Source organism: Etheostoma cragini, chromosome 17 (assembly GCF_013103735.1).
Source record: "Etheostoma cragini isolate CJK2018 chromosome 17, CSU_Ecrag_1.0, whole genome shotgun sequence".
In the NCBI taxonomy this organism is placed as follows: Eukaryota; Metazoa; Chordata; class Actinopteri; order Perciformes; family Percidae; genus Etheostoma; species Etheostoma cragini.
The window spans coordinates 4,636,526-4,659,613 of NC_048423.1; the positions used below are offsets into that span (position 1 = coordinate 4,636,526).

Genomic DNA, 23,088 nt, shown 5'->3' on the forward strand with positions numbered 1-23,088 from the left:
ACCTGACCTTTGACAAGCTGTTGGACATGATGGTTGGGGAGGACCTTCTTGACAGTGTCCTTTAGCTTCCATCCATACAAGCAGTCATGCCTTCTTAAATCTAATGAGTTAGCGACAGTGTGTGGTTGTCAGATGAACAATCTCTCTCTCTCTCCCCTCCTGATCTTCCCCTTCTATCCCTGTGTACTCTCTAAAGACAAGGGCCTTTTTGTGTGAAAGGGAAATCATAGGACTCACATGCTTTGGAAGAGAGAAAGTGAGTGATCACAGCAAAGGGCAGGGTTGTTCAGAAAAGAAGAACATTTAGAGGAGCGGACTGAAGTCACCTTGAGCTGGATAAAGACTTCAGAACCAGACAGCTGTGAGCTAGACTGGACCACACCGGACAGGATACATAAAACATGGAGAATGGCAAAACAGAAACAGAAGACCAGACGGAAGGTGTTTCAGAAGGTAAAACAGGTGTCAACGTACTTTAGGCTGTAACCTTTAAAAAAAATTCAGTATGTTACTGCCATTTTATTAATTCTGTCTTTCAGTAATCAATTCATTGTTTATTTTATAAAATGTCAACATCGGAACTAAGGTGATGTCTTCAAATTGTTTGTTTTGTCTGGAAAAACAGCCCAGAAAGAAAGAAAGAAAGAAAGAAGTTAAATCTGGTTTTCCTTTCTTGAATGGCTGTGGATTTTTTTGCCCGTGAAAACTTTATTGTTTGATTGATTTCATCTAATCACAGAGGTTTCGACACAAAAGACAATTGTCCCTCATCCAACAAGCTACTAGGCTATTTATGATAATATCTGCATCTGAAAAAACATAAAACTCATCTTTTCACTTTAAGAGATGGAGCAGAAGAGCAGCAGTCTGGCAAAAAAAGCAGTAAAAAATAGATCCTGACTAACACTGAATTTTAGGGGCCAATAATTCAATTTCATTTTATTTATAGTATCAAATCATAACAAAAGTTATCTCGATACAATTTACAGATGGAGTAGGTCCAGACCACACTCTATAATTTACAAGGACCCAACAGTTCTAGTAATTCTTTCAGTGTTGTGGAAAAACTCTCTTTTAGGAAGAAACCTCAGACAGATCCTGGCTCTTGGTAGGCCGAGTCTGACGGTGCCGGTTGGGGGTGTGATGCACGGTGACAATAATAGTCACAATAAAGATGATGGAACAGTGACTACAAACGGTAGTCCCAGTAGTTCATGTCATGGCCGGGCGTTACAGGGTGTAGCGTAGCATAGCAGAGCATAGGTGGACGTAGACGGATGCTGATGGTTCAGCAGGACGCAGCAGGACACTGCAGGGCATCACAGAGCGTAGCAGGGTGTAGTCAGGGGTGCACACAGTTACAAAAACTCCACTGATGATACATTAGCAACATGCTAATATCGACCACTCATATTGGCCTAGCTGATTTTGCTTGAGTAGGGAATAATTGTAACATTGTAAAAAAAAAACTTTTAACGCCATTATTCCAGGAGAAAAGCCCCAAAAAGGGTTTTTAAAAAGACTGAAGAGTGCCCAAACCCATCACACAATAGTATTTACTGGATTCCATGTATAGTAGCACAATGTTATACTATTAATTTAATAAAAAATTACAATCCGAAATGTGAGGAACATCATGTGTTTTCCTATCAGTAACCTGATCACAGAAGCACATCCTCTAGGTTTGCCCATGGTTACCACTTTTGTCTTTGTCCTTGAGGTCACTATGGGACAGTATGGCTTAATGTTGACATCTGGAAGCCAACGTTTTCTGGCCTGCAACAACTGGGCCAAGTTTCAGTGGAAATATGTCAAACCCTATGAAAGAAAGACTACATTGTTGGACCCTGTATATTCCTTGTTTTGCTCCATGACAGTTAAGAAATGTTACTCAATACAGATTTGAAACACTGTGCCTGCGGGCCTTGTTAATTATGCATGATAATATATGTTAGTACGTATTTCAGATGACCCTCGAGGCTGATGTCGACATCAGCCTCGAGGATCATCTGAAATACGACATTTCCAATCTGACATTTCCACAACACACACAAGCTTTGTGCTTTTGTACAACCAGTTAACTGTCCCAAACTGAACTGCATTTAAAAGAAAAATCCCTCATAAAAAGGAAATCCCTTGTGCAACACTTTCTTTCAGCATTCATGAACAACAGTCAAAGTTCTGCTGCAACGACTAATCAGTGACGCCATCAGAAGACACTTCCTGGAGCTGTTCCATTTAAAAGGGATATGAAGGACTGACAGTTACCACAAGGCACAGGAAGATCAACTTAAAGGCGTGAATGACATAAAAATGATGAATGCTTGTTCTTGCGTGTAGTTTGCCGAATCTCTTTTCTGTGAATGAGCGGCGTGTGTAGCCGTTTCACATGACTGCTAAGTCTCTCTTAAACCTTACTGTTCTAACCAAGACTTTTGTGGCATAAGATTTTTGTCATAAAACCTGGTGCAAATTGTTTTACGTCTTACACATCACATGCAGACGAAGACTTTTTAGCACAGATGTAAACTTTTTTTATTACTTTTATTTTTACAAGACTAACAAAGCACATGATCTAGTAATTGTAAGTTTTTAAATAAATGCATTTACTGCAAAGAAAAGAGCCCATTGCATCAACAGTGTTTTCCAAGCAAAGTAGTACTAAGAACCAACAGGTTGGATTTAAAGGAATATCAAAGGTTAAAGTATGTTAAAGGTTTTTAGTAAAGCAGAAGGAGAGCAGCTTCTGAAAAATCATCAGTATCATTTTAATTTTGGGAAGCATTGATAATGGTACTGAAGTGAGATAAAAATGCTGCAAACATCCCTAATGCATTCTCGGTTCTGCGTTTGTAATTCTGTAATTCTGATGAATGCTCTGATTAAAAAATACGAAACTAAATTCAAAGAATAAGGTTCCCCTGTGACAGCAGCAAGGTTCAACTGTGAACAAGTTGAAGTTCACATCTCTGATGAAATTCAAGCCAGCGTGTATGTGAACTTACATTTTCTCCACATTCTTAGGAATTCGTATGAATGTGTCATCCATTCATGCCTTTTCAGTGTCCCTGCTTGTGAATATGAAGTGACATATGATGGAATCAACACTTTCATAAAGTGAACTGTTGCCTCTGCCGGTGCCTAACTGAGGTTTCTTTTCTTTCTTTTAGTTAAAGAAGAAACTGTGGAGGAAGCTAACATAGAGATTGCTCAGGTAATCAATACTTCTTCTTTTCTACACAACTTCAGAAACCTGTCATGGCCATTGACTGTCATTATTTCATCAACCAATCAGCAGAGTTGAGAAAGCTACCACTCACTTTGACTGAAGACTGGTAACACTACCCTTCCCGCCATCTGTCAGGAACAAATGTCTAAACCTTTATGCAGTTTAACCTTTTCTACAGTAATAATAACTCACGAAAAATGCAAAACAGGAAATATTATTGTTTTCAAATGGCATTCTGAATGGGTCTCACTGAGGCCACGTAGTAAACTTATGAACATTGTAGCATTTAAATTTGTGCACATTCTTCCTCACTTCTTCAAAGGAACCAACCACATTAGCCTAACTTGCAGTTGACATGATTAAATCAAGATTTATTAGAAATACTGTAATAGTTAATTCTGTAATGGCTCTTTAGATCTGCAACCCAAAGTATAAAACGTAGCATTTTGAGCAGAAGGCAAACAGAACAGATGCTCTATTCATTGTGCTGCCTGATGCCTTTCACATGACAGAGAGAGAGAGCGAGCAAGAGAGTGGTGGAAAGAAGAGAGAGAGAGAGTGCTGCTTCAACCCCTGTTATGTTCCCATGAGCAGTATCAGTTATGCCTGCTGAATGAATTCAATCAGTTTTGACTGAAAAACTGCAGAGAAAAGGGGGAAGCTGATGGAGAATCCACTACTTAATGAATATAAATAAGAAAGGATGTCAATATTTGTTTAGAAAAGCAGGAATAAGTAAGTAAAACATACTGATGATGAAGGGATGAATGTAAGCAGCTGGAAGAAAATGTTCTCTACTATGAAACAAGTCTGAAAAGACCCAAATGAGGATGCAGCAAAACCACAATAAGATAGAAACTGATGGAAAAACAAGCCTTCTAAAAGATAGAAAAGAAAAGTGGATGTTAAGAGAACAAAATGCCCTCAAACACTGAAAACAACTTCCCACAGAATACTAAAATCAAAACAGCTGCTGAAATATAAACCGCACAATAGAAGTAAATGTAGAGAAACAGAAGTATTGCTAAAATAGCGAGTAAACATCCCATAGTGGAGTCCTGATAAAAGAATGCAACAATTCATTACGAAATTGTAAGATTCGTGGCCTTAAAATAACAAAACAAATGAAGAAAATGAGGGAATTTAAATAACTCAAGTGAATAATTATAGAAAAAAAAAAATCTAAGGCACATAATAATAGAAACAGTAAAAGACATAGGGAGAAGCAAGAAGAGTGCTTTGGAGTTCCTTTTTGTTTTATACTTAATTGACTTCACGACGCCAAAGAGTACCTTCAAACATCTGACCAAACTTCCTGAGTACCCTGTACTTTTTAGGCTTTTCAACTCAATAAATACTTCAACAACATAAAACACACCACTGTTTTCCTTTGCTTCTCCTGGCGCAGCTGCAGGGCCTGGTGGCTGAGCTGCGCGAGGGGCTCCAGGCTGCTTTGACGGAGCTGTGTGAGCTGCGTCAGAGGGACCACGGCCTGGAGGAGAAGCTCCGGGCCGTTCAGACTGATGTGGATGATAAGATTATGGGCCTCAAGAACTTGCTCAACACTTTCAAGGTGCTGCAGATACCACTACACAGTGACAACACGCGTTTACATACATACACACACACACACACACGCACACAGAGCCTATTCTGAGAGATGGAGAGGCCGCTTTAACATAATTCAGAACATCTGACTGAAACTGTAAACTCATTTAATTTATTAGATAGGAAGGCAACTCCTTCAGACTCCTTATTCAAGAAATACAGACAGGGATCTACATCTTCTATGTTGTATAATTTGTGGAATTTACCATTTTCTGTTTATTACATTTATCTGCACAGACACAAAAACACCAGCTTCATTAACCCACAAAAGGGTGATTCATTCATAACATGAGTTTTTATACTTTCACATGAGGCATCATGGTATATTCTTTTTGATGGCAATGTGGAATATAATGGAAGATTGTTATAGTTAAACATACATGCACATGCCAGCAACAGTATAGTAAATGTGTATATGTGTACGTAATTACCATGATCACCACACCTCAGATGGTGCACAGAACTGTTTTCTTTAGGTTTAGTTCTCAATAAGCCTAACATTTCTTAACAATTGTTGTTAGGTGAAGTGTGGCTTTACTTAAAAAGTTCTCCATGTTGACAGAGATTTCCCCACCTGCTTTAGTAATATTCTTATAACTCTAGTTGCTATCTTTTTTATTCGTTCATTGCTCCGCTCCCAGCAGATTTCCCTCCAAATCCTCCCTGGCAGCTCACATTGTAAAATATAGCACTGGTACTTTCAGCCTTGACACTAATGCAGTTCCTTGGTATAATCTGGTTGCAGGAAGAGCTCAATGTGGCTTTGCTCCACATAAAGGATGTGTCAAGCAGACAGAGGGAGGTGCAGAAGAGGATAGAACTGTTTCAGTCAGAAAACACCAGAGACATCATCTCTGTTCCACAAAGGTAGGGCAACATGAGAACATATGTAAAAGGGATGTACTGTAGGTAAATAAACATTTGTTTCATCCACAAAAATACATTACAGTCATATTTAATGTCACACTAATGCACTCTTCTCAGTCATTGGCTGTTTTGATTATGCATGTATGTACATACGTGTATGTACATACATAATCAAGACAGAATGAACTTCTAGAATGCCTACTAATGATGTCAAAGTGCTGTTGAGCTGAACTATGTTGTGTAACTTGTTAAATATGTAAATGTTAAATATGTTGTTTTTATCTTCTTTTACTTGGCTCCCAGCCAGCCAGACCTCAGTGTTATTCAACACTTCTTTTCCAGTCTGCCAAATAGCAGCTCACCACAGAGGAGCAGCACATCCACACAGAGTGAGTGTATGTGTGAATGTCACTTCTATCCACTAAACTAGAAGGGAAGAAGCATTAGTGAAGAAAATAAATCAACAGATTTATAAAAAGCCATTCACTCACATGGATGCATATGCATATGCATGTGTGTGTGTGTGTGTGTGTGTGTGTGTGTGTGTGTGTGTGTGTGTGTGTGTGTGTTGCAGCCTCTACGTCTGAACAGGAGGCTCAGCAGCAGAGAGGTTGTCCATCTCGATCTCCAGCATGGGGAGAAAGGAAGAATAGCAGAGACGACACAGAGACCGCCAACAGCCAAACTGAAAACAGTAAGAAATATGTGTTACTGCAACTAGTGATAATACTACCACTGCACTTCCATTATTTTTTACCACCATGAGTCACTAATATTACTCACAGTTTGCTCAGTAATGCCACTACATACACATTACATGCCCAATACACTTTCTCACTGTCTTGCCCAGAGACCAGATGAGAAGATCAATATCACCGTCTTGCATGTCCATTAAATGTAAGGGTATAGCCAACAGACAGTTAGCTTAGCTTAGCATACCGACCGGAAACAAGGGGACATCTAAACTCACCAATACACTTAACATAATAGCTTGCTCTTGAAGTTTTAAATATTAACCATAACAGCATGAACTGTCTTTTTAAAAGTTGTTTTTGTACGGATTAAACACACAAGCTATGTGTTATTTAATTAACTTTAGAGCCACTGGTAGGTGGATTTTTATATCTTTGGACACAGCCAGTCTAGCAGTTTTCCTCTGTTTCCAGTATTTATGCTAAGCCAAACTAACTGTCTCCAGCCTCAAACTGAACAATTGAACAGATATGAGTCAGATGAAGTGGACTGGAAGTATGATTTTCCAAAATTTCAGACTTTTCCCTTGACCTGAACATATGTCTAAGTACATATGACAATGAAAATAGTTTTAATTAACCTAAACATAGTTTTAGTCTTATAGTATGTCGCTCTGTGTGTGCAGGTAAGAGACAGAGAGTGGCTCTCGAGTTGCTGGAGTCAGAGAGAATTTATGTGTCCCACCTGTCGCTGTTACTGAAGGCCAACATCTCCTTTAATGGATCAGAAGCTCTCACCTCCAAAGACAAACGGTAAGCATGCAGTGCAGACACACAAAGACAACCAAATTCAGTTTGACAAAAAGGGTCCGTTTCTCAAAATCTCACTTGGACATCCAAAACACACCTAATTGAAATGAGCCAAAAACAAAAAATGGAGGTAATTTAATACTTTATCTCTGTAGACAGGTCTCACTTAAACAATAAGTACATACATTATCAGTGTCATACTTATCTGATGTCGAAAATATTTCTCTATATTATGAGCCACAAACTTAACAAATATAGTTTACACTTGTACAACAAACAACACTCAAACATTTATTCCAGGTGTGGCTCTTGATCTAATTTCCGAGCTAACAGTGCGTGGATAACAGGAAATAAACAAATTAAACAAAATCAGGTTATAAACACCAGTGAGACAGAGAGGATACTCTTATAGAAAAGACTCTACACAGCTTGCTAATGTAATCACTGCTTCAGCACACGTGTTCCCACTGACCAAAAGCGCCAATGAAAAGGTCTAAATGCTGAACTGGGTCCTAATGATTGCATTTGTTTTAATCTGATTTACCTGCTGCCGGTCACATAAGATGGCACAATAATTGTCACAAAGTTTAGTAAAGGTCAAACATGAAGGAAGTTTGCAATTACTTCATTATATGTGCCGGTTCTGGAAACTGAAACAATATTCACATTTTGAAGAAAAAAATGAAATTTTACAAAAATGTGCATTAAAACCATTTTCACATGGTGGTTTCGCAGGTAATTTGTCTGCAAGACAAGAATACGTTTTAGTCTTATCTTATCATTTTGTGCCTTCTCTTGTTTTCTCTGTGTAACCTCTTCTCTCTTTGTCGCTGTCTTTAGTCCGTTTCCCAGCACGCTGAGGTTTCTGATCCAGCAGCACCTTGACCTCCTCCATACTCTCCAGGAGCGTGTGCTCAAGAGCCAGTGGCAAGGCATCATGGGAGATGTGTTCATGAGGCTTACCAGCAAAGAGGTACATTAAAAATGCTAATTTTGAATATAGAGACAAATTTTTATGTGTATTTTACCAACTTTCAATTTGTAACAAGACAGCAGGCTATAAAGATGCTTGTGCTAGCTTGGGTTGCTACCCCAATGCACACACACACACACACACACACACACACACACACACACACACACACACACACACACACAGGTAATCTATCAACACAGAAGGGTGATGGTAATGTTACGATTTTTATATGTAAAAAGTTATTTCTATAGAAAAAATACACATTTGGGTGCACTTCAGGATTTCTATTTTTATTTGAGGAGACTTCCTCTCAGACAAAATTGGGAATTCACTTTGCCACAAGAAGTTTAAAAATGTAAGTGTTCCAGGGATGTGTGGATTTCAATGATGAGTCTATTCTATTAAAGCCAACGTGTGGCTAACTGGCTCTGAGTGAATGGGAGGAAATTAAGAAATTGGTAGGAACACCTACCTGTTTAGAAAAAAATGAAGGCAGCTTTACAATGCATTATGGTCCTTACTCACTGAAAGCCGGAGAGCTTAAGGAACAAAAACGGCAGGAAATAAATAAAAAGAATCAAATAAAAGGAATCCTCTGATTACAAACTTGTCAAAATATTATTATTTGAAAGAAATGTCTTCATATAGTTATTGAACTTTTGTAATGGTTTGCCTTCTTGATCGTTTTTTTTTACTAAAATGTCATTCGTTTAGTTTGTTATATGTGCTTATATTTCATGTGGATTAGAGGAGGGCCTACAGATGATAGATTGTGCTGGTAGGGTTTCTTGGCTTGGAAAATGGAGGGTGTCCAGCGGAAGTGCAGCACCGAACCAAGTACTCAGGGGTGCCTGACATGGCCTAACATCCCTCTGTCCTTTTTCTTCTTTCTGTCCTCCTACAGAGTGACTTCTTGGACTTTTATGTGTCCTACCTGAAGGAGCTTCCAGACTGTCTGTCAGTCGTCACCATGCTTGCCTCAACCTCAATGAAATCGTCTGCCTTCCTGGAGGTAACACAAAAGGAGACCAGATGAGATCAGGACAGGAAGTGATGGGAAAGGCTATGATATGACATGAAGAGGACAAGACAGTAAAGGAAGAAAAGATAGCTAGATGGATAGAAATCCTATTATTTTTTAAAAACATTACATGACAGTATGGTAATTCAGAATATGTTGAAACTTAAAAATACCAACAACAGCATCCCTATTAATCCAAAACCACTCAGAAATGCTTGACAGTCTGTTACTTAAATTTGTAGATACCACTCTGGCTGGTAACCCACAAAGTTAATATCAAGCCCTGTTTGTGTACCATAGTTACAGATACAGCTGAATAAAGACAAATTGATTATACTGCACCTCTTATACTAACTGGTTTTGTCCTTCCATCCTGACTGGTTGCATGGCACATCTATCAGAGCGAAATAATGGGTGATGAATCCAAACCCTCCCTCCACACTCTGCTTCTACAGCCGGTTCAGAGGATCCCTGAGTACCTGCTCCTGCTACAGGTTGGGTTAAGGCACACTTTAAAATGCCATACACTGTCAATTTAAGCTCAAACATCATAAAGCACATTTCATACATGTAATGAAAATGCCATACACTTTATATTTAAAAAGACAAATGATGCATGAAGAAAGATACAGGATCATAGAGTGGAAACAGAAAACTGTTCAAAATCTCATTGATGCTGATGAATCTGAAGACAAGTTGTGTGAACATAAATAAGTAAGTTGTATATCTGTGTTTGTGCAGGGGCTGCTAAGGCAGACACACATAGAGCACCCAGACTATTACCTGCTGCTGGTGGGCATCCAGCAGTTCAGGTCCTTCATGGCTCAGTACCACCACCTCCTCCAGCACAACCAGGAGCTTCTGCTGCACAACCGCAAAGAGGTGAAGAGGTCAGTATTGAAAAAAATTAGCATACATGATTAAAGGTAAGATGTTAAACAAGACATATTCCCACTGTTTGAACTTAACAAAATAAGATCTGCGTTGCAGGTCTACCATGAAACAGCTGTTGAAGACAGTAGAAAGTGGGATTCCAGGTAACAACATTGGCTCACCGTACCCCTGCAACAGTGCCATGTGAGTATTTTTACATTATTAACTATCTTTCTATTTGTTGCTAGGCAGGCAGTATACATTGGATATATCAGTGTTTTGCCATAAAAAATTCTTGCTGAATCCTCATATGAATCATCTATCCCTTAAAGAGAACATGTCCACCAGGTGAAGCTGAGCAAGCAGCGTCTCCTTGAGCAGATCCAGTCTCATCATTTCCAGGATCGAGATCGCGACCAGGAACCCGAAACTCATTGTTATGACACAGAGTGGCCCTCCAAGCTCCAATTCTTCAGCCCTGAGGTGGACTCACGTAGCCACAAACCAACAGGTCTGTGGTCAGAGAAACTTCTAATTATAATCTTTCCAGGCATGCTGGGTGTTTTATTTGGTAGGGTTGTGATTCAGATTGAGTGCTTGTCAGATTGTCAAACTGCTTCTGACACACATCTTTTTTTAATCATTGTGAATCTCACAATCAGACACACACGCCCACTTCACATAGCTGATTTATTGTGTCTCTCTATGACAACAGGCTTTTCATCTATCAACCAAATATGGCCATTTGGGACAGGCATAACCACATGGGCTACCTACAGACATGTTCAGACAACACTTCTTATCAAGCATCTTGCACTTTTTAAGTTGCATGTCTGGAGTTGGTTGGGAGTTGATGTGGTAGACCGGGGTTCAAATCCCACTGTGTTACATCAACCAATGTGTCCCTGAGCAAGACACTTAACTTCTTGTTGCTCCAGAGGCGTGCAACCTCTGACATACTATATAGCAATTGTAAGTCGCTTTGGATAAAAGCGTTAGCAAAATTACATGTGATGTAATGTTGTTATGAATTATGTCTCTTGCTTAAGATAAGAATACAACAAGGTGGCTGCTTGCCAACATAGGGGTTTAACCCTGGTCTACCCTGGTAATGGAAGACCTGCCAAGTCTTTACATAGTGTTGCCCAGTGAAAGAAATAGGCTATCAGACTTTAAAAAATCTTATGTCAAAGTCTAACCCCAAGTGAAGACAATTTCTGGCAAATGCTAACTAAAATCATCAATCCCTTAAGTCCAAGACAGAGGCCTCAATGTCTTGTGTAAATAAGACAGGGTACACTCAGCCTCTTGGCACCCTGGGCTTTGCAGACCTGTTTGTAATTATGCTGTTTAGTTTTTTCATGTCACTTTGTGGATCCCAACATACGGATTTGACAGAAACCAACATGCAACTCTTAACCCTAACACATGTTTTGGGGCAATTGCCCCATCGGTCAACCAGTGAACAAATCTTTGGCTTTCAGGTCTTTGCAGTATCCCAGAGAGTGAAGCATCTGAGAGGTCCATGTCATGCCAGCATCATCTGCCCTCCAGACCGGCAGACTTCTGTCAGGTTCAACCGGGCTCTGCTTTGGCCGATGCCCTTGGAGAGTTCCTTCTCCCTCCAGACCCTCCAGGGATGGAGAGCCTCTATGAAGAGGACAGAAGTTCCCTTCATGATGTCTCCATGTTTGACCGCTGCTCCTCTGCCTCTTCAGATTCCTCTATTGACATTGCTTTTGTAAGGTGCCCCAAAGCCCCTTCGGCATCACATCATGTAATGGCAGCCAATGTGCCAACAACCCGAGATGTCTTTGGCAATAATGGAAGCCATGGGAATGGTTACAAACTGCCCAACCGAGGATGTGTGTCGCCGGATGAAACTGTACTGATGCGCCGCAATCAGCATCGTCCACTTCAGGCCAGCCAGCAAAAAAGCAAGGTGAGCATGTATGTGCTTATGCACATGGAGAGAAAGATTCTACAGTAAAATGATTCTTAAATATGTAAAAATATATTATCTCTGCTGTTTAGTCACTGAACGGTCTGCAGATGGACAACACAGTGAGTGGACTGGATGGTGGTCCTCTATCAGACCACCTCCAAAGGTTGGGACTGGGAAGCCATGCCAAGCTGGAGCGCCAGGGCAGTAAAGGCAGCAAGGGGTGTCCCACCCCATCCCGTAAGGTCCACAGCCCCTTGGCGAACAGAGTGGATATCGACAAGCACTCTGATGATCTTCATGGGCTGCTCAGCATTGTGGGTTTTAGCAAATATGGCAACAAATCAATGTGTCTTTACCTGAAAGCTGTCCGCCTCAATTAACATGTAGTGTCAGTTGAACATTGAGCACAGAATGAATGGTACCAAATGTAGTCAAACCGTAATTGAAATACATCTATTGTTGTGTTTAACCCCACCAGGACTCCGGATTCCAATCATGGGGAGAAGAGTCAAAATGGAAAGGCGGGAAAGAGGAGAATAACCACACCCCATTCAGCGAGAGGAGTCGAAAGCAGGACAAAGGAGGCTTCAGGAGCTCGTTCAAGAAACTCTTCAAGAAGAAGTAAGAATGGAAATGGGCACAGGGATGGCTTGATACAGTAGCTGTTTTGACTGATTGTGAAAAGAAAGAAATACATGGACACTCCGACATGGAAGAATCGAACTGACCTCTGTGCTTTCTTTCCAACAGGAGCAGTGATGAGAAGAAAGAGAAGGGAGGTGAGAAAACACAAGAAAACCAAAACAACGGTGAACATGAGACACCGGGGAAAAATCCCAAACTGGTACAGCTGGAGACAAACCGTGGCACAGCTGTATGAACACCAGTCTATCACACACAGACTGATCAATTAGAAAGTGTAATACATACAAGTTTAGGATAAAAACTGAGGTTGTTTTACATTTACAACTGCTATATAAATGCTGTACATGTGTAAGCAACTTAGCTAAGCAACTTTCATCATTTCCAAATATTAATGTTTGTAAAGTTTTAATTGAAAGACAAAATCCTGCCCTTGACCTTTATAGTGAGGAAAAGCATTTGGCATTGCTGTGGACGCCATTCATCAACAAAACAGTACTGAAGATTTTAGTCTTAGTAATACATAATAGTAATAGTCTTAGTAAGGGTATGGTAACACTTGCTCACATCAAAACACATACGGCCCTTAGGTTACATGTGTTTTGTGTCAGCTTCGATTAAATGTGACTATGTAGACCAAATTAGACCTTTCGTTAATGAAGAGGTGGTCACAAATGTGTCCACTAGAGGACATAGTTTGACACAATCCATCCCATTACTGTAAATAGCTCTGCCTCCAGTTTTCCAAAATATTTTTCAATGAACAAACTCCTTTTGTTTCCCTTTTTTCAAATCTGTGCAAATCTAATATAGAGCCTCTTTTGAAGTGTTTAATAGTTGACAGATTTGTCTTTCATTGAGGGAGAATAGCGCTCTTAACATGAGTGCTATTCCTACATTTTACTGTTTCACCCCTTAACCAGCTCTGACACCTGTTTGCTTAAAGTCTTAAGCCATAACCAGAAATAATTATATTGTGCATATACTCAGGAGAAAAAAAACCTTAAGCTGTTACATATTTTGTGCATTTTGTTTCAAAAGAAAACATTCAATGTTTTTCTTTATGATACTTTTTCTATGCCTTGAACAGATCGGCTGTGTTAAGTTTACGAATGTGACAACCAAGAGACATTCAATTTGTTCAATAAAGGTCCACATTGAAAATGCATTTTGTTGCTCAGCTGGTTCCTTTTCCTTAAATCACTGGGTTATCAAAATTAGCTATACAAATTAAAATGGGCTTGATTTGGACATACATGTTGCTATGAACAGGCTATCATCATTCTAGGTATCAGCGGATGAATTGATTAAAAGTTACAGTCCATCACCATTAAAACTTAATTTAACCCCCACTTACAAAACATTTAAATCAATTTGAACACTCAATCATTCACATTAGGCGGATTGCAGATTATTCACAAGCTGTTTGGTCCTTGTTAGAAATGGAAACTTCTGCCAACTTAAAGCAAGAATCGGTTAGCTCAAATAAAGGAAAGAGGGAATATTATCGTGTTACACTATCCTTCTGTGGGTATTAAAATATTCAACAGTAAAACAAGGTCAGCTTGTGGTTGTAGAACACCAAAAATCAGCTTTTGAAATGTTCTTCTTTTATTATTATACTTTCTTAAGATATGAACACGTGAACAACATTAAGCTTTTTCATTGACTATTAGAGAAGGGAGCTCACAGTAAGTATCATTGATTGAAGAAATAATCATCAGGCATTCTTAAAATGTAAATTATGAAGAGTCAACTACAAAAAAGTTGCCATGACTTTGTTTTCTTGCCTATAGATGGTGCAGGTTGACCTGGAAATGCAGCTATGAAACGGACATGGACATGGACTTACGTTCAAATCAATGTTATTGAGTGCATTTACTTTGGAATTGGCCCTGTTTGGCTCTAAAATTACGTGTTGCTAATAATATGTATGTAATATCTGTCCAATTCAAGTGTCCCAGTTAGCCATGACAGTGAGTGTGACAGTGAGCCAGAACGTACAATAGCAGGACCCTGAAAGCAAAGCAGCTAAGCATAACTCAGTTTGTTCATTTGTGACGTGTCAACATGTCTTAAACTCATCTGTCTGTCAAAAATAAACACCACAAGACCCCAAATGTTTGAGTTCCTTCTTTTTAATGTGTTAACCTGTCATCTCATAAATCTGTTACACTTCTGAAACAAAATATAGGCAATTATACAGTATGTAAAACAAACCCATTTTTATTTTACACTATATACATTTTATAACGTGTGCATTTGCATTATGAAAACAAAAGACAAAGGTGATGCAAAAGCGACAGAACAGAGGAGGCTTTTTGTGTTTTGTTTTATATTGGGAGGATCAAACAGCTTTTGGAAATAACTCATCTGTGTTTACTTTAATCTGCTCGGAGCGCCAGATATATCGGGTTTACTGCACGGACACTATGAGAGCCATAAAGAACCGAATGCCAATTTACTATTCTTTCTTTTAACATTCAAGAAATGAACATATCACATGTCTACATCATCTTCAAACAATCCCTTTGAATTATTTTCACACATTATTTGACCTAGGAGTAGTTGAGCTCATAAAATAAAATGGACTTTAACACTTTAGCCCAACGGAAGGCCATGTTGGCGTCTGCTTCAGGGGAATATACTTAGCTTGATCTAATGTCTATGACAGCAACATTAGAATCAGTGTTCAATCCCACAGCTATGATACAGGATGAGTTTTAACTTAGGCTTGATATATTATAACTAAAAAGGAATTGGATGTTTCAGGAACGAGAGAAACCCCTAAAAAAGAAGTCGTTTTCAGTAGAATCTCTCTTTCATTTGGTCTTTGTGTGTTTTAGTCAATTGTATTAATTTCTCATCTTCTGATCATTTACCTATGTCAACGGAGAGGACAAAGATATTTAACAAGAGTTTTAGAGAAGACAGTTTGATTACCTTTAACTTTATACACTGTGGATGTCTGTATTTTTGAAAAGGACTAGAATAAGATTTTTTAAATCTAGGACATTTGAGGTAGACTATCTAAACTTGGCCATAAAAATGTTCATTTAAAAATTAAAAATATATTTTTCACATCGACCGATCCCTAATGTAAATGAATGTGTGATCCATATTTTCCCCCTAAACTATGATGAACCGCTAAGAAAAAAATAAAATAAAAAATCAACTGAATTAAGCATAAATATGAAATTGATTGATGGGTAGTCCCATGTTTTTGACACTGAATGATGTAAAAAATAGTTTTGTTAGATAATAATAACAAAACTTGGTTGCAGCACTCAATCTATGACACGTTTCTATTAATGGGTGTTGGCTAGAAGCACATATATTAGCTCGATCGTGGCTAAGTTGCTCATCTGTGGTAGTGAGTTCTATGAAGGGCACCACATAAGGGGATACATTTTCCACGCCAAACGCAATACATGGCAATTAAGTTTGCTATCTTCAAGTCTTATATGGTTCATATTTCTGGCATTTGTTTTCCAGGTGCAAAGCTACACTCTGTGGGCATTTTATACAAGAAAGGTGTGCACAGGTTATACAACACAAAAAAAGTACACAAATAATTGATATCCTCACAGTGGATTCAAGCTAGCTACGTTGCCACAACAGTGCAATAAAGCAGCAGGAGCTGGAATCCAGTAAGAGGATGTGTTTAAACCCCATGAAAGCATAGTGAAATAGTGTGTAGGGTGTGGTTCCTGTCACTTAACGTTTGAAGGAGGGACATGCTGCCATGTTGGTAGTGACAAAAAAAAAAGAAAAGGTTATGACTTCTGTACAGTGGAAGAAAACCTTTCACAGAACGGTTTTACATTCTTTTCTTAAATTGTCCCCCAACATGGTGACGTGTCTCTTATAAAAACCACCGTAGTAACATTCAGTGACTCATCTGAAAGGAGCTGAACTGTTCATTAATACATTTTCCATTTACTCAGTAGGTAGAACATTTTAAAAATTTGTAACTGTTGCCGTTGCTTTTGTGTCAATTGGATTTTAGCTTTGATGTTAGCAGTTCAGTAACTTTGAATTTGATTAAACACGTGTTGTTCTTGTTTGGCTAGATACTGTGTATTTGGTAGCTGGTTGATTTATTCATAAGCTTATACCTGGGTTTCTATGGAGAAAATGAAAAAATGAATTAGATATTGACTCCTAGAAAGTGGCCCACTTGAAAGATGAACCCAAACGTTTCAGCTCTTTAAGATCTCAGGTTTAGCGATGTTGTCTCAGTTAAATTCAGCCACACTAGCGTTCACTCCCTCTGAAGTCACAGCTTGTAAAGACTGGTAGTGTACAGCCACATGTAGACTCTCCTACACACACACAGACACCACACAGTGCACATCTACATGCATGTAGTGAATTCTTATACAGATGCCGGCCTTTAAAAAAGTCACAACAATGAAGGCCAAAGTTTAAAAAAGTTCTCCAAATAAGACTAAAAGGACTACAACATTTGGACTTACACAGAAGTTCCATTTCCTGCCTAGTAGAGGCTAGTGCTAGGCTCGGGCCTTTAGCTCTTTATCTTACTCTGTAAAGTTAATGTGTCCATGCTTTCTAGATCTGTTTCTAGCAGAATTTTAAAACAATTTGTAGCCTTTGTTTTATCCTCTTTGGAGTACCATATGGGAAGGATTTTCTGCCACTCGTTATTCAAACGGTTCCAGATTATTCATAGTGATATATAATAAACTATTTCATGTAGTTGTCTTTTACAGAACTGCTCCTTGCACTTTTGTATGATGCAAACTCCTGTGGAATACCACAGAAGTTCAATTTAATGCTTAAAAATATGGCTTGCAGTGAATATATATATATATATCTCAGGTCTACTGAATAAATATAAATGATGTGTCCTTCTGTGTAAATTCAGCTTTTTTATTGGTTTTTATTATCTGTTGGTGCTTTTTTTGTAAGTGACCTCGGGCGGAAACAACTGTCACGTGTTCAAGACCAGATCTGTACATGACGCACTTGTATGTGCATATTCTACGTCTACGCACACACACATACACACACAAACATACTGTGCATACACACAAAGTCATATATTATAATGACATCACATTTGTCTACCAAATACCTTTTTCTCTGTGCAAATCTGAACACCAGTGGTTCGATAAAAAATAAAAAAATAGCAAAATGAAAAAAAAAAGCATTTTGATTAAAACAATGTTAAAAAAACAACAAAGGGAAGATGTCCAAACAAAAGAAATAAACTTAAATGAGCTGTATTTGTAACGTCCGTCGCCCCGACAACTGTCGCTATGGTGCAAACGAGCAGGAAGTTCCGCAGGTGACAGATGCACCATGAAAATGACCAATCAGCGCTGCTTCCTGTGTTTGCTCAGTTCAATCCTGAGCTCCAGATTATTAGAGTATAACCAGACTGCTAAAGCTGTCCACCTGAGGAGACTGCACGGGTCTTTGCTTCCAGACCCTCGTCACAGGATCTGGGGAGTGAATTTACTGCCCCGTCACTCCTCCTCCACGCCTGTCTGTCTCTCCGTTTGTCTCCACAGTTGTACAGACTATACACACGCCTATCTACATGACCAGTCTTTTTAGTGTTCGTCTCTGTCAAAAAAATACTACATTAATATTTACAACAATTAAATAGATGTCAATTAAGCACTTGTGTGGTGTTGTGACGTGATATCGGATTCAATGCTAGCAGAGGTGGCAAAGCTTTTTAGTCTGTTTTCTCTTTTTTTTATCCTTTAAAAAAAAAAAAAAAAACTAAAACAGGAAAGTCATCCTGGTTGTTTAAGTTACATCATGCCACAATAAATAAGAAAGAAAGAGGGGTAAGGATGATGAAATAGAGAAAGGTTTTCTGTGCAAGATGGCTCTTCTGTGAAGCTTTAGCGCGAGTAGCAGTAGCAGTAGTACTAAGTGTAGAACTAGTTGTAGAAGTAGTGTTGATGTCAGACATCTGTGTTGGATGCAGTTTCCCCAGAGTGCAGTAAAGGTGGGATGGTATCAGGAAGGATTTTCGGTTGAAGTTGCTTGACTGAGGTGCAGATTCCCTCGGCTATCTCAACCTAAACTGGCCTCAGACCAGAAGTTTTAACCCTCGCCCTGTCAGAAACAGCTCCACAACCCGCTGCCCTACTAAAACACGCTTAACTAATACACATGTAACTGTAACTGCAGTGCATTTCCAAACGTCTGCAACTGGAAATCAACATCTGCACCCATGAACAGCTCATCTCCCAGTTACGCAGGAGGTTGGGTGGGTTAGCGGTTAGGTTGGGGTGACTGTGTCTGTTGTAGGCTGTTAGAGGGTGTGATAATGTGCGGGTCTGTGTGTGTGTGTGTGTGTGTTTGTGTCTGTGTGTGTGTGTCTCTCAGTAGCTGTTTTCATGGCCTGCCAGGATGTAGAGGTTACTGTGGGCAGTAGGGTTGTCTGTAGGCCTGCTCTCCAGCACCACCACCCTGCAAGACAAACACACAATATCCAGTTTAGTCTCAAAACATGAATCAGTTTTTATGACACCTATAAATCCCAGACAAAAGAACAACCCAGTCTGCTTCTGGCAAAAAAAATTAAAACACTGTGTAAAGTAAGAAGACATTGTAAAGACCCAGGATATTTTTTAGCAATATGTTGAGACAGCCAGAAACCCACAAAGGATATGGTCCAAGCCTGTAAAAGCCCTGTTATTTGGAAAAAGGCAGCAGAGGGAGATGACTTGCTCGGACACTAAAACCTTCACAAAGTACACTTTTCACTGAGGAAACCGTTGAGAAAGCCGGGAATACTGTTTTAAGAGGGACCCAAAGGCTTACACACTCACACATCATAACATTATAACTCAAAGGGATTCAGCTGCTCTGTAATGAGACAGTGATCCATTCCCTACAAAAGGTAGTCCTTGGTACTATTTTGTGCAGGTTTTACCAATCCCTGACACAAAACAAGATGCAGAGCATTTGAGTAAAGAGCTCCTACAGCATCTCGTTGTCGAATTTTGAGATATTGCTACTGTCTAACTATCAGTTTAAAACAGTCTTAGCTTGCAAAAAATGTCCTCAAAAAGACACACAGACACAGACACACTCTTCCTCTCACACAGCCTTAAAGCTCCTGATCAATGACATCTGTCATCAAGAAGATCTCGAGTCCCGACAGAAAGAGGCAGAGTTTTGAGCTGGCAGTGGCCAGCGAGTAGTGAGTGTACCTGGGCAGAGTAAGGCCTCTATCCTCGGCGTCTGGATCTCTACAGTCGAAACGCCTTCAGTGATAAGACATCAGAGACGATATTAACATAGATGTGTGTGTGTGTGTGTGTGTGTGTGTGTGCGCGTGCGTATCTGTGTAATATATATTTGAAGTGAGGAGATGTGTGTTCTCACCTGTCTGAGCCCAGTAGTCTGAAGATGCGTGTGCTGTCAGAGATCTCCTGGGTGATCTGATGAATATAGGAGGAAGAGAGAAAATAAAAAGACACAATGTCAAGATCAGAGCTCGCCAGGAAAATCTAGTCCAAATGGCTGTTGCTGACTAAATTTCAAGTATTTTTATTAAGTATCTAAATAAAAATAGCTAATTTAGGCTTCATTTTATGTTTTTTTGCAGTTCAGAAAAGTCTACCTTTACTATTAGTCTAATACCTGCTCCATTAATCCTCACATCCTTACACTGGAGTAATTCAGAGATCACATTCCATTCTGTCATAACACCTGAGAGTGAACCGCATTAGGCGGTCCAAAGATCACTTCTACTGTGGATTTCCTTCCTAAATAGGCACCCACATATAAAGACACTCAGTATCATCTCACCTCATTGGTCTTGAAACTGCGTCCCTGCATGCCATGCCTCCAGAAGGCCAGTACACTGTCTTGGAGGCAAACTGCAAAGAAATGGAAACAATATCAAAGACTGTGAAGTGCAAATAAACTTATAGTATAAATTGACTAGTAGATCAGCATTTTAATTAAAATTAATTCAATAGTAAGAAACATTACTCATTCTTTCAGTTCATAAAAGTTTGGTTCAGTTTGGTTTGGTTGTAAAATTTATGTCATGAGTTATATTTTTGCTGTTTCATACAAAATATTTGCAAGCTTTTTTTTTCTTTTACCTGTGGCTTCAATCTGGAAGTTGAAGGTGAGCTCGGCTGACAACTTCCTGCTGGATTTTAACCTGCCCTGGAGGTTCACTATCTTTATACACCCTGTAGCAAGAGAGGCAGAAATCGGGAGAAAAGGAGTAAGAATCTGGTAAATCTGTTGCGAAAAACGTTTTAAAGCGGAGCAGTGCAAATGCACAGATGTGAAAAAAATGAGTTTGTGTTACTGACTGTCGAGGCAGACTAGGATAGTGTCTCTCTCTAGCTGAGTGACATGAATCACACACGTCTGCGGCGTGTCTGCAAAGAGAAAGCATTGTTTTGGCCTCAACAACATCTCAGAAAAAAAAAACAGGGCTGTTGGTGCAACATAATAAGAACTGGTCACACTGTTCTTACCTGCTTCTGTGAACCAGGAGGAGGTAGAGTTGGGGTTGACGGTGCCGAACCGGACCACCTGGTTGAGTTCGGTGCCTTTACTGACCGCCACACAGATCAGAGGGTAAGTCTGCTCTGGGACCACCAACATCTCAAAGACCTCCAACGGACACGGCAACGGGAAGTCGATGTTCTGTCGAGTAGATGAAGAGACAGTAGGTAAGAAAGGGAAGTTGCCTTAGTAGCGTCTGTTATCTCAGAGGATACGGGACTGCTGACATCTCCCAAAGAAGTCAGCAGAACTACTGCGAGAGAAATAGACAAGACTGTAGTGCTTTAGACAAAAAACTTACAATAGTGCAATATATACAGTATAAAAAGATCCAGGTTTATTTGAATCTAGCAGGCAGTATTGCAAACACACAGCTGAGAAAGACTGTTCTAAGGATTTTAGCTTAAATTTAAACATTAGCAAACATAGGGTTGGGTACTGTTGACTCGGTTCCGGTACCAAACGGTACTTTTTTCTCAGTGCTTTCCCTCTGTAATAACAACCTTTATTTTAGTTGTAAAAAAAAAAATCAAAACCCATTTAATCTAATTACTTAATAAAGTCCTTCCCAAACCAAATCAATCAAATAATTATTCATTTCTTACACTGGACATTTTATTTTCCAATTTGTATCTTATTCCATCTGAGCTCTTTTAACGGCTCTTAAATGTCTAATGTAACCTACTTAATGTACTACCTCTGAATTGACTGTGGCTAAAATGTGCTATAGAAATAAGATTGCCTTGCCTTACAACCTCCAGCCTGTCAGTCATTCACCAGGGCAAGGGGCACACTGGCGTTCCTGCCTGTCTCAGAGGAAGTGTTAACTGCACCGCGGTTGCTTTCGCATCGTCATTATATTTTAACGAGCGTTGTCCGCGTGCAGGTTTGAAAAAATGTAACCACACTTGCAAGGGCTTTACCAGCATTGCCGTGCTTAAACTGCGGAGTCAACTTAGTTTCCCTCTGTCCGCACCACAGCTCTGCATTAGTGTGTGTGTGTGTGTGTGTGTGTGTGTGTGTGTGTGTCAGATCTCTGCTCTCTGTCAACATGCGGAGAGGACAGATTAGCTCTCCGATACTTAAATTTGGCACAATTTGATTTAACGTGAATCGGTCCTCGGTCGTTTAAGATGTAATTCGGTGGGTACCCAAAAAAGTACAGAGTGTTGTGCCCAACCTTAATCAAACATTTTAACCTTTAAAGACCTTAGACCAACCGTTGACATTGTGTTTAGACATTAACAAGTTCATACTCTTCATACTTTTGTAATAAAATGAGCTAAAGGGAAGGGACCAGGGAACACACATGAGAGGTTTTGAATAGCAAAAACTGACCTTGATGAGCATGAACCTCTGCATGGACTCCACCCACTCCAACAGCATGACACTAGACTGAAAGGCTCCACACAGGTATTTATGGCCTGTGTACGGGTTACGAACTGCACGGAAACAACACCAGGTATCAGTAAAATATTTCATATGGTTGAGGTACATTTTGTGGGTGTTGCACTTTTAAGTTGAATTCTTCACTAATAAGACCTACAATCAGTACCAACAGTAATATTATACATGTTTTAGATATGTGATAATGTTTATATTTTATACATTAGATAATATACAATATACAGGTTAACACCAGAATAACCTCAAGTCACTTCCTCCATGGTTTTTATGTGTGGTTATGTAATTAAAGGTCCCATGAAACGGTGTTCTTTGGAGCTTTTTATATAGACCTTAGTGGTCCCTTAATACTGCATCTGAAGTCACTTTTCCAACATTTAGCCTTGGTGCAGAATTACAGTCACTATAGCCAGTCCCACTAGCTGAGCTTTCCTTAGTATGTGCCATTTCTGAGTCTGTAGCTTCTGAGAAGAAGAGAGAGAGGGGGGGGGGGGGGGGGGG

The 23,088-nt window shown here is 39.5% G+C and overlaps 2 protein-coding genes across 2 annotated transcripts in view; one reads left to right on the forward strand and one right to left on the reverse strand.

Moving 5' to 3' along the window:
* The first annotated feature begins 90 nt into the window (after positions 1-90).
* Positions 91-13,735, forward strand: arhgef33 (Rho guanine nucleotide exchange factor (GEF) 33). The gene is made up of 17 exons (XM_034897678.1): positions 91-453; positions 3,171-3,214; positions 4,638-4,802; positions 5,583-5,704; positions 6,008-6,093; positions 6,279-6,398; positions 7,083-7,209; positions 8,047-8,179; positions 9,087-9,194; positions 9,605-9,697; positions 9,945-10,093; positions 10,194-10,280; positions 10,409-10,587; positions 11,561-12,018; positions 12,111-12,335; positions 12,500-12,642; positions 12,772-13,735. The coding sequence occupies exons 1-17, from the start codon at positions 402-404 to the stop codon at positions 12,899-12,901; spliced, it is 2,421 nt and encodes an 806-aa protein (XP_034753569.1). The 5' UTR covers positions 91-401; the 3' UTR covers positions 12,902-13,735.
* Positions 13,736-14,785: 1,050 nt separating this feature from the next.
* LOC117960528 (mitogen-activated protein kinase kinase kinase kinase 3-like) overlaps positions 14,786-23,088 on the reverse strand; it is a 49,044-nt gene continuing 40,741 nt past the window's right edge. Inside the window, exons 27-34 of the mRNA XM_034898471.1 lie at positions 22,522-22,625; positions 21,153-21,324; positions 20,985-21,053; positions 20,766-20,858; positions 20,464-20,534; positions 20,038-20,093; positions 19,863-19,916; positions 14,786-19,116 (exon numbers count right to left, since the gene is read on the reverse strand). Of these exons, the coding sequence (XP_034754362.1) occupies positions 19,029-19,116; positions 19,863-19,916; positions 20,038-20,093; positions 20,464-20,534; positions 20,766-20,858; positions 20,985-21,053; positions 21,153-21,324; positions 22,522-22,625 (707 nt within the window). The 3' untranslated portion in view covers positions 14,786-19,028. The remainder of the gene's footprint in view (positions 19,117-19,862; positions 19,917-20,037; positions 20,094-20,463; positions 20,535-20,765; positions 20,859-20,984; positions 21,054-21,152; positions 21,325-22,521; positions 22,626-23,088) is intronic.

Bases quoted from the DNA above. Each gene is read 5' to 3' on its own strand.
- arhgef33 (XM_034897678.1), top strand. From the start codon at position 402: ATGGAGAATGGCAAAACAGAAACAGAAGACCAGACGGAAGGTGTTTCA. The intron at 7,210-8,046 runs GTAAGCATGCAG...CGCTGTCTTTAG, and splicing joins CTCACCTCCAAAGACAAACG to TCCGTTTCCCAGCACGCTGA. The intron at 8,180-9,086 runs GTACATTAAAAA...GTCCTCCTACAG, and splicing joins TGAGGCTTACCAGCAAAGAG to AGTGACTTCTTGGACTTTTA.